Source organism: Sapajus apella, unplaced genomic scaffold (assembly GCF_009761245.1).
Source record: "Sapajus apella isolate SASKATOON/1434 unplaced genomic scaffold, GSC_monkey_1.0 scaffold135, whole genome shotgun sequence".
NCBI lineage: Eukaryota > Metazoa > Chordata > Mammalia > Primates > Cebidae > Sapajus > Sapajus apella.
Genome location: NW_022437075.1, coordinates 890844 through 902140, shown reverse-complemented (window position 1 = coordinate 902140; position 11297 = coordinate 890844). Strand labels below are relative to the sequence as shown.

Below are 11297 nucleotides of genomic sequence, written 5' to 3'. Positions count from 1 at the left end.
CCTCGGCCTCCCAAAGTGCTGGGATTACAGGCTTGAGCCACCGCGCCCGGCTGCTTTCTTTATTTTCTTTTTGAGACAATCTCTCTCTGTCACCCAGGCTGGATTGCAGTGGTACGATCTTGGCTCATTGCAACCTCAGCTTCCAAGGTTCAAGCAATTTTCCTGCCTTAGCCTCCAGAGTAGCTGGAAAATGTGGCACATATACACCATGGAATATTATGCAGCCATCAAAAATGATGAGTTCATGTCCTTTGTAGGGACATGGACGAACCTGGAAACCATCATTCTCAGCAAACTGACACAAGAACAGAAAATCAAACACCGCATATTCTCACTTATAGATGGGTGTTGAACAATAAGAACACATGGACACGGAGGGGAGCATCACACACTGGGGTCTGTTGAGGGGAAATAGGGGAGGGACAGCAGGGGGTGGGGAGTTGGGGAGAGATAGCATATCCCAGATATAGGTGAAGGGGAGGAAGGCAGCAAATCACGCTGCCATGTGTGTGCCTATGCAACAATCTTGCATGTTCTTCACATATAACCCAAAACCTAAAATGCAATTTTAAAAAAAAATGTTTTTTGTATTTTTAGTACAGATGGGGTTTCACCATGTTGGTCAGACTGCTCTCGAATGCCTAACCTCGTGATCTGCCCTCCTCAGCCTCCCAAAGTGCTAGAATTACAGGCATGAGCCACCACACCTGGCCCCATAGCTTTCTTTTCTTGCACTATCTTCATGCCATTTGGAATCAGGGTAATGCTGGCCATATAGAATGAGTTAGAAGTGTGTGTGCTGGCCGGGCGCGGTGGCTCAAGCCTGTAATCCCAGCACTGTGGGAGGCCGAGGCGGGTGGATCACGAGGTCAAGAGATCGAGACCATCCTGATCAACATGGTGAAACCCCGTCTCTACTAAAAATACAAAAAATTAGCTGGGCATGGTGGCGCGTGCCTGTAATCCCAGCGACTCAGGAGGCTGAGGCAGGAGAATTGCCTGAACCCGGGAGGCGGAGGTTGCGGTGAGCCGAGATCGCGCCATTGCACTCCAGCCTGGGTAGCAAGAGGGAAACTCCGTCTCAAAAAAAAAAAAAAAAAAGAAGTGTGTGTGCTACAGTTTTTGAGAGATTTTGAAAAGGATACATGTTCTTAGTTAAGATTGGTAGAATTTATCTGTGAAGCCATCAGGTCCAGGGCTTTTCATTAAGGTTTGTCAATGGTTTTTGTTTTGTTGTTGTTGTTGTTGTTGTTTGAGATGGAGTCTTGCTCTGTCTTCTAGGCTGGAGTGCAGTGGTGTGGTCGTGGCTCACTGAAACCTCGCTTTCTGAGTTCAAGCAATTCTCCTGCCTTGGCCTCCCAAGCAGCTGGGGTTACGGGCACACGCCACCACACCTGGCTAGTTTTTGTATTTTTAATAGAGATGGGGTTTCACCATGTTGACCAGGCTGGCCTTGAACTCCTGACCTCAGGTGATCCACCCACCTTGGTCTCCCAAAGTGCTGGGATTACAGGCGTGAGCCAGGTTTGTCAATTTTGTAACTTTTTCAAAGAAACACCTTTTAATTTTATTTTTGGTTCTATTGTTTTTCTCTTCTCTATTTTATTTATCTAGGCTTTAGTCATTATTTTTTTCCTGTCAGCTTTGGTTTTAGTTTTTTCTTCTTTTTATCTCTTAAGTTGTAAAAATAGATTGTTGAGATCTTTCTTCTTTTTTTATTCTGTTATCAAGCTGGAATGCAGTGGCACGATCTCAACTTGCTGCCACCTCCGCCTCTTACGTTCAAGCAATTCTCCTGCTTCAGCCTCCAGAGTAGCTGGGACTACAGGCATACACCACCACGCCGAGCTAATTTTTGTATATTTAGTAGAGATGAGGTTTCACCATATTGGCCAGGCTGGTCTTGAACTCCTGACCTTGGATCCGCCCACCCCAGCCTCCCAAAGTGCTGGGATTACAGGCGTGAGCTACTGTGCCCAGCCTCTTCTTTTTTAATGTAAGTGTTTATAGCTACAAATTTCCCCTTTAGTACTGCTTTTACTGCATCTCAAGTTTTGGTAGGTTATTTTCATTTTCATTCATCTCTTAACTGTTTTCTAATTTCCCTTGTGATTTCTTTGTGGTGCCATTGGTTGTTCAATATTGTATTAATTTCTACAGATTTATAAATTTTTTACTTTCCTTCTGTTAAGAGTTTCCAACCTCATCCCATTGTGGTTGGAGAAGATACTTTGTATGATGTGTATCTTTCTAAATCTAGTGAGGCTTAATTTATGGTCTGTCCTGGAGAATGTTCTAGGTATATCTGAGGAGAATTTTATATTCTGTTGTTGTTGGGTAGAATGCTCTTTGTATATTTTTTTAGAGCTAGTTGGTTGGTTAGTTCCTCTGTTTTCTTACTTCTCTCTGATTGTTCTATCCACTGCTGAGAGTCAGATATTGATGTTTCTAACTATGATTGTAGAACCATTCATTTCTCCCTTCAGTTCTGTCCATTTTTGCTTCATGTGGTTTTGTTTTGTTTTGTTTTGTTTTTTTATATAAATATGGTGTTTCACCATATTGGTCAGGCTGGTCTTGAACTCCTGACCTCAGGTGATCCACCCACCTCAGCCTCCCAAAGAGCTGGGATTACAGGCATGGGCCACCGTGCCCAGCTTGCTTCATGTGTTTTGATAGTCTATTATTAGGTGCATAAATGTTTATGAATGTTGCATCTTCTTGCTGTATTGAACCTTTTATTAGTTTATAATATCCTTTTAAATCACTACCCTTTTAGGTTTAAAGTCTCTATTCTATGATATTAGTGTAGCCTTTCTTACTCTTTTTTGCTTACTATTTGCATGGCATATCTTTTTGCAAGCTGTCACTTCCAGCTTGTTTATATCTTGGATCTAAAGCAAATCTCTTGTAGACATCATAAAGTTGGATCATCGGTTTTGGTTTTGTTTTTTTTATTTATTTTTATTTTTTATTTATTTATTTTTTTTGAGACGGAGTTTCACTCTTGCTACCCAGGCTGGAGTGCAATGGCGCGATCTCGGCTCACCGCAACCTCCGCCTCCTGGGTTCAGGCAATTCTCCTGCCTCAACCTCCTGAGTAGCTGGGATTACAGGCACGCGCCACCATGCCCAGCTAATGTTTTTTTGTAGTTTTAGTAGAGACGGGGTTTCACCATGTTGACCAGGATAGTCTCGATCTCTTGACCTCGTGATCCACCCGCCTCGGCCTCCCAAAGTGCTGGGATTACATGCATGAGCCACCGCGCCCGGCCTGGTTTTGTTTTTTTTAACCCATTCTGCCAATCTTTGTCTTTTGGCAGAGTTTAAACCATTTACATTTAAGGTAATCACTGATAAGGAAGGGCTGACTCCTATCATTTTCTTTGTTTTCTCTGTATCCTACAGCCTTATAGCTTTTTTTTTTATCCTAATTTCCTGCATTTCTGCTTCTTTTGGTTTTGGCTCACTTTTTTTTTTTTTTTTTTTTTTTTTTGTGGTAGTTAGTTTTTATTTTTTGTCATTTCCTTTGTGTACTTTTTTTAAATGCAGTCTCACTCTGTCACCCAGGCTGGAGTGCAGTGGAGCAATTTTGGCTCACTGCAACCTCTGCCTCTCGGGTTCCGGCAATTCTCCTGCCTCCTGAGTAGCTGGGATTAAGCATGCACCACCATACTTAGCTAATTTTTGTATTTTTCATAGAGACGGGGTTTCGCCATGTTGGCCAGCCTGGTCTCAAATTCCTGATCTCAGTTGATCCACCCATCTTGGCCTCCCAAAGTGCTAGAATTACAGTCATGAACCAGCATACCCAGTTCTTTTTATTTTTATTTTTTATTTTTTTTAAGATGCCAGTTAGCAAACACCCAGCTCTTTGTATACTTTTCGAAGCTCTTTTTGTTTGTTTGTTTTTTTGAGACAGAGTCTTTGTTGCCCAGGCTGGAGTGCAGTGGCACAATCTCAGCTCATTGCAACCTCTGCCTCCTGGGTTCAAGTGATTCTCCTGCCTCAGCCTCCCAAGTAGCTGGGATTACAAGCGCCTACCACCACACCCAGCTAATTTTTTGTATTTTTAGTAGAGATGGGGTTTCACTATATTGGCCAGGCTGGCCTCAAACTCCTGACCTTGTGATCTGCCTGCCTTGGCCTCCCAAAGTGCTGGGATTACAGGCGTGAGACACCATGTCCAGCCCTGTAGGTCTTTTTTTAAATGATTATCTTGGGGATTACATTTAACATCCTAAAGTTACAACCCTCTAACTTGAATTTATACAAACTTAACTTTTTTTTTTTTTTAAGATGGGGTTACACCATGTTGGTCAGGCTGGTCTTGAACTCTCGACCTCAGGTGATCTACCCGTCTTGGCCTCCAAAGTGCTTGGATTACAGGCATGAGCCACCACGCCCAGCCAAACTTAACTTCTTTACCTTTCCTGTGTTCTTTTTTTTGTGTCGAGTTGTTCTGGGCCAGTGTTACTTGCTCATGTGTCCTGTCTTTCCATTAGGACTTATATCATCCTGGTCCCATGTAGTTGCTCAACTAGGGCTAGGGGAAGTGTCCTCTGTTCTTCACAGGATATTCATGACTCCAGCCTCAGCAAGATGGGATTAGAGAGGGCCTGATCCAGATGAATGGCACTTGGGAAAAGACATGTCATCAGGTCTGTCTTTTTTTTTTTTTTTTTGGAACAGAGTTTCGCTCCTGTTACCCAGGCTGGAGTGCAATGGCGCGATCTCGGCTCACCGCAACCTCCGCCTCCCAGGTTCAGGCAATTCTCCTGCCCCAGCCTCCTGAGTCGCTGGGATTACAGGCACGCACCACCATGCCCAGCTAATTTTTTGTATTTTTAGTAGAGACGGGGTTTCACCATGTTGACCAGGATGGTCTCGATCTCTTGACCTCGTGATCCACCCGCCTTGGCCTCCCAAAGTGCTGGGATTACAGGCTTGAGCCACTGCGCCCGGCAGGTCTGTCTTTAAATTGCACCAGGAACCTGTCCTGTTTGACTTGTTTTGATGCCATTGCCAGAAACACCTCAATTCGACCTTTTCGTATTTCCACCACTTGTCATTTTTATTTTGACTTCTAGCTAGGGCTAATCCACACTTCTCTGGACTCTTTATCCCACCTGTTCTTCACAGTGTTCCTTCTGTAGTGTTCTCTAATATTATTGGGTCCTGAAGTGTGCACATCTCCCTTAATAGTCCCTGAACACCACTTACTATTCCAGTGAGATTTTCCTGGGCCTGGACATATACTTCACAGCATCACTTGTCACCAGCAGATATGATCTCACTAAAAGCTATTATCAGAGGAATTCATTGTACAACACGCCTCTTAATTCTGGGCTGTACCTTATCCTTGTGCACTGTACCTGGTAGGGCCTACCCTACCCTATTCAGTGACCTTAGGGATCAGTCATGCACAACAGCTGCTTCCTCAACCTGACCCCTAACTTACTTTTCCTGAAAATAGGCCCATGTTACTGGTTCTTTGCTGTGATTGATATGTATTTGCGATTGCATTGCCTCCTCCTAATAAAGGTAACATGTACTTCACCATGACCTCTTTACTTTTAGGTTATTGGCGTGGATTGGAGCATGAGGAAGCACCTTCCTCATCAGTGGGTACAGACATTCTACAGAGAATTTCTGTAAAAGGAGTGCCACAGTTCAGAACTTCAGAAGGTTCATCTTCTCAGAATGCCTACTCCTGTGAGATATGTGGCTTGGTCTTGAGAGATATTTTGCACTTGGCTGAACACCAAGGAACAAATTGTAGGCAGAAACTACACACATGTGGAGAACAATTCTACATCAGTGCAAATCTTCAGCAGCACCAGAGGCAGCACATTAAAGAAGCACCTTTCAGAAGTTATGTGGACACAGCCTCATTTACAAAGAGCTGCACAGTCCATGTGTCAGAGAAGCCCTTCACCTGCAGGGAGATTGAGAAAGGCTTCCTGGCCAACATGAGGTTTCTCCATCAAGAGGCTGCTCAAACAGTGGAGAAGCCAAATAACATTAACAAGTGTGGGGTGGCCTTTTACAGTGGAAAAAGTCATCACAACTGGAGAAAATGCAATAAAGCCTTTAGCCACACAGACACACTTGTTCAGGACCAGAGAATCCTCACTAGAGAAGGGCTTTTTGAGTGCAACAAATGTGGGAAAGCATGTACACGAAGATGTAACCTTATTCAGCACCAGAAAGTCCACAGTGAAGAAAGGCCTTATGAATGCAATGAATGTGGAAAATTCTTTACCTACTACTCCAGTTTCATTATACATCAGAGAGTTCACACAGGAGAAAGGCCTTTTGAGTGCCCTGAATGTGGGAAATCCTTTAGTCAGATCTATAGCCTCAATAGCCATAGGAAAGTTCACACTGGAGAAAGGCCTTATGAATGTGGGGAATGTGGGAAATCTTTTAGCCAAAGGTCTAACCTCATGCAGCATCGCAGAGTTCACACTGGTGAAAGGCCTTATGAATGCAGCGAATGTGGGAAATCTTTTAGCCAAAACTTTAGCCTCATTTACCACCAGAGAGTTCACACTGGAGAAAGGCCTCATGAGTGCAATGAATGTGGAAAATCCTTTAGTCGAAGCTCCAGCCTCATTCACCACCGGAGACTTCACACTGGAGAAAGACCCTATGAATGCAGTAAATGTGGGAAATCATTTAAGCAAAGCTCCAGCTTCAGTTCACATCGGAAAGTCCACACAGGGGAAAGGCCTTATGTGTGTGGGGAATGTGGGAAATCCTTTAGCCATAGTTCCAACCTTAAGAACCACCAGAGAGTTCACACTGGAGAAAGGCCTGTCGAGTGCAGTGAATGTAGCAAATCCTTTAGCTGTAAATCTAACCTCATTAAACACCTGAGAGTTCACACTGGAGAAAGGCCTTATGAGTGCAGTGAATGTGGGAAATCCTTTAGCCAAAGTTCTAGCCTCATTCAACACCGGAGAGTACACACTGGAAAAAGGCCTTATCAGTGCAGTGAATGTGGGAAATCCTTTGGTTGCAAATCTGTTCTCATTCAACACCAGAGAGTTCACACTGGAGAAACGCCTTAGCTGTACTGAGAATATGCAGTTTTCTTTTAGTGTAATTATACTGGAGGAGTACACCTATTTTTTGACGGAAACATGTACCTGAATTGGAAGCCCCAACATCTGAAGATACACAGTGGGCAGATTCCCCTTAAGTTCCAGGTAGGTGTTACACTTTCTAACGTGCCATTTAGAAAGTGTTACACTTTCTCACCTGCCATTTATGGCTTCTGCCATTTATGTCACTGACAGTTTCTGAGACAGAAGCCACATCATGTCTGCTACCTATGAGGTCCACAAAGTGTGCATCACTTATCACCTTAACCTACTCAAAAAAGCAGAATTCTATTTCTCCCCATTTGCTAGAAGAAATCATGAATAGTCTTGTCTTCCTATCTGAGAATTTAGAATAACTTGACTCAGCTTTGTGCCAGAGAACCCAATATGAGTGTTGTTGGCAACTTGCCAAGAAGGACTATCTTTTTTAGGACATGTTGGTTTCATGTGATACCTCCATGTTTTTTTTTTTTTTTTCCAGCCTCTAAGTCACCAACTTGGGAACTGCTTACGTCACCTTGCTTTGTTTTTTACAATAATAAAGGCATTATTATTTAAGCTACCTTTATGTTGGTGTTTTATTCACTGTTGAGGTAATTCCAAAACAGAACTGGGCCCTGCCAGCTTTACAGAGAAAACACCTTTGGAGAGGGAGTTGTCACATTATTTGTATTGCCTCAGAGACAACAATATAGTAGAAAAATGCAGCTGTCTTTCCAGTTTTTACCTGATTTGAATTTGAATTATTACCCAAGGCTCTCTAGGAAATACTGCAGGGTTTTATGGTCTTAATTTGTGGACTGGATGCCAGGATTTTTTTGTGGGCTCAAAGGACACCCTGAGGAAGTGGGAAATTGTTGTGACAAACTCCAGTGCTTCTGGGAACAAGATGAATTTTGTTCTTGTCCACAGGGATTATTACATAATGACCAGCACTGTTGAGGCAGTCCACCCCAGCTCCTGCCAAGGAGCCAAGTGCCCCAAAACAGTTTAGTAGGCTACTGTCTCTGTAAAATGGGGGAACCGTAATTAGTATGGAAACCAATTATGTGGATTAGTAGGGAGTGATTGAGACTGCAGCAAACTGGATGGAATATGCCCCTTGTAATATGTTCTAGTAATTTTGCAGGATCAGTGAGTACAGACATTCTCAGAATTTCCAGGCATGTGTACTTTTTGTAGCTGAGGTGACTGTCAAAAATGACAATCTAAATGTTTTGTGTATTCCAGTAACCCTTCTGGGATGTCTACCTCAACGCCATTGCTGCATAGGTCAGGAAAACAAGCATAGAAAAAAGGGGTGGGGGGTGTCCTTCCAAGAATGTGGCTTTGTAACCTACCATCATCCTGTGAATAAATTCAAATCAGTTTCATTGATTACCAATATTTGCTGCCCACTGAGGCAAGGTGTCCCTCCAAGGTCATCAGAAAAGAAATAGAGTAAACGTAAGGTTACCAAACCTAGTCAAAAACACATTATGTCATCATTATTACAATGAACACATCAGTCACCTCTGATATACCTCGGGCCTTTTTCTAATCTCTCCCTCCCCTCTCTGGCCCTCAAGGCAACCATTGATTTATACCTTCATTTATAATAGGTTAGCTTGTATTTTCTATGATTTGATTTATAAAATGTGTTTTTTTCTCCGGTTTCATTTATGATGCATAATTATTTTGAGATTCTTCAATGAAGCTTGTATGAGTTGTTCATTCTTATTGCTGAGTGGTACATTTTTTATGGATATACTATTTGTTATCCACTTGTTTATGAGCATTTAGTTTATATCTAGTTTTGGCTATTGCAAATAAAGCTGCTACAAACATACAATTCTTCATAAATATAGTTTTTCACTTCCCTTGTGCAGTGCCTGAGACACAGGATAAGTGAATGTTTGACTTATTAAGAAATGGCCAAATTTGGGCTGGGCGCGGTGGCTCAAGCCTGTAATCCCAGCACTGTGGGAGGCCGAGGTGGGTGGATCACAAGGTCAAGAGATTGAGACCATCCTGGTCAACATGGTGAAACCCCGTCTCTACTAAAACTACAAAAAATTAGCTGGGCATGGTGGCGCGTGCCTGTAATCCCAGCTACTCAGGAGGCTGAGGCAGGAGAATTGCCTGAACCCAGGAGGCGGAGGTTGCGGTGAGCCGAGATCGCGCCATTGCACTCCAGCCTGGGTAACGAGTGAAACTCCGTCTCAAAAAAAAAAAAAAAAAAAAAAAAGAAATGGCCAAATTGATCTAAAATGGCTGTTTGCTCTTGCTTACCTACTGGGAATGTATGAGAATTCCAGCTTTTCCACATCCTTGCCAATAGTTGGTATGGTCTATCTTTTAGAATTTACCTTTTTAATAAGTGTGCAGTAGTTTTAATTGCATTTCCCTAAGGATTCATGATATTAAACATTTTCATGTGTTTATTTGCCTGCTGTATGTCTTCTTTGATAAAATGTTTGTTCATATATTTTGTCTGTTAGGAATTGTGTCTGTTTCACTTTTCATCAACAAATAACTAATTTTTATTCCACAATTATTTTCATGGTATGCACAGTATAATTACCACATATACCACACACTTTCAAATATAATCTATATTATTCACATATTCTCTATCACATTCTTAAGTTTAGACACAATAAATCAGGCTATGGTTTATAGTGTTTGCCAGTTTCTCTGGTGTAAAACTTCCCATTGTGGCCTATATCAAACTGTCAACATGTCACTGAACTTGGGGTTGGGAAGAGCTGTCAGAAACATACCATTTCCACAGTAGTGATCCATGCTTAAATTTACTTCTAAGTAAATTTATTTGCAACTCTACTACCTGCAAATAGCCTCTAGAATGTAGATAGTAAAACATAGTAAAATGATTAGGAAGTGACAAGTTTTGGATTTTTTTTTCCCATGTCTCTTAAAACAACAACTCAGTCATCCAAGGTTGGCCACCCTGTTTAAGGATCTTATGTGCGGCCATGCTGCTGGCCTCAGAAGTGCAAAAACTTACCCTCTATCAACACCTTACTGTTGCATCTTCTCATAACCTGCAAGAATTCATGAGCCATTGCTCCCTTCTTTCCCTCCCACTATCTTACTTACAACAAATACACACCTCCTACATAAACAACCCTCTAATCACCTACCAAAGGTGTAAAGTTCTCAACGCAGCCACCCTCTTCCCTATAAGTATCTCTGATTCTGAACTCTTTTACTCCTGCTTGGACCTTTTAGATTCCCTTTCCTCCCCTTTCCAGCACATATCAGAGACCTCCTTACAGAGGATACCTACATGGTTCATTGATGGGAGCTGTTTTATTTTTTATTTTATTTTATTTATTTTTTACTCTTTTTTTCTCTCTTTTTTTTTCTTTTTTTAATTCTTTTTCCCAGCTTCCAGGAGATGGGAGCTGTTTTAAAGAGCCATGTCCTGCAGCAGATTACACCATCATTGCCAAAACCCCCCATACCACCTACTAACAGGCAGAATTAGTTGACCTTAACAGGGCACTCACCCTAGCGAAAAGAAAAAGGGTCAATCTTTACACTGACTCTAAGTATGCATACCACATTCTACACTCCCAAGCCTTAATCTCACAGGAAAGAGGTTTTCTTTTTTTTTTTTTTTTTTTTTTGAGACGGAGTTTCACTCATGTTACCCAGGCTGGAGTGCAATGGCGCGATCTCGGCTCACCGCAACCTCCGCCCCCTGGGTTCAGGCAATTCTCCTGCCTCAGCCTCCTTAGTAGCTGGGATTACAGGCACGCATCACCATGCCCAGCTAATTTTTTGTATTTTTAGTAGAGACGGGGTTTCACCATGTTGACCAGGATGGTCTCGATCTCTTGACCTTGTGATCCACCCGCCTCGGCCTCCCAAAGTGCTGGGATTACAGGCTTGAGCCACCGTGCCCGGCGGAAAAGAGGTTTTCTTAGTACCAAAGGGACCCCCATAGTAAATGGCAAACTGATACACAGGTTGCTGGAGGCAGCTAAACTACCATTAGAGGCCACCATTATCCATTGCAAGGAACACTAGAAAGCTACAGATGCCATAACCAAGGGAAACTTTTTTTTTTTTAAAGACGGGGTTTCACCATGTTGGCCAGGCTGGTCTTGAATTCCTGACCTCAAGTGATCCGCCTGCCACAGCCTCCCAAAGTGCTGAGATTACAGGTGTGAGCCACCATGC

General features: G+C 42.6%; 1 protein-coding gene across 3 annotated transcripts in view; it reads left to right on the top strand.

Moving 5' to 3' along the window:
* Positions 1–7671, top strand: part of LOC116539966 (zinc finger protein 211) — a 13480-nt gene extending 5809 nt beyond the window's left edge. Inside the window, exons 1-2 of one of the 3 annotated variants that reach the window (XM_032263251.1) lie at positions 4445–4661; positions 5581–7671. In XM_032263251.1, the coding sequence (XP_032119142.1) occupies positions 4652–4661; positions 5581–7076 (1506 nt within the window). In that variant the 5' untranslated portion in view covers positions 4445–4651 and the 3' untranslated portion in view covers positions 7077–7671. Of the gene's footprint in view, positions 1–4444; positions 4662–4968 lie in introns of those variants that run through there. The other 2 variants (XM_032263250.1, XM_032263249.1) reach the window with 2 other exon arrangements.
* The last annotated feature ends 3626 nt before the right edge of the window (positions 7672–11297 follow it).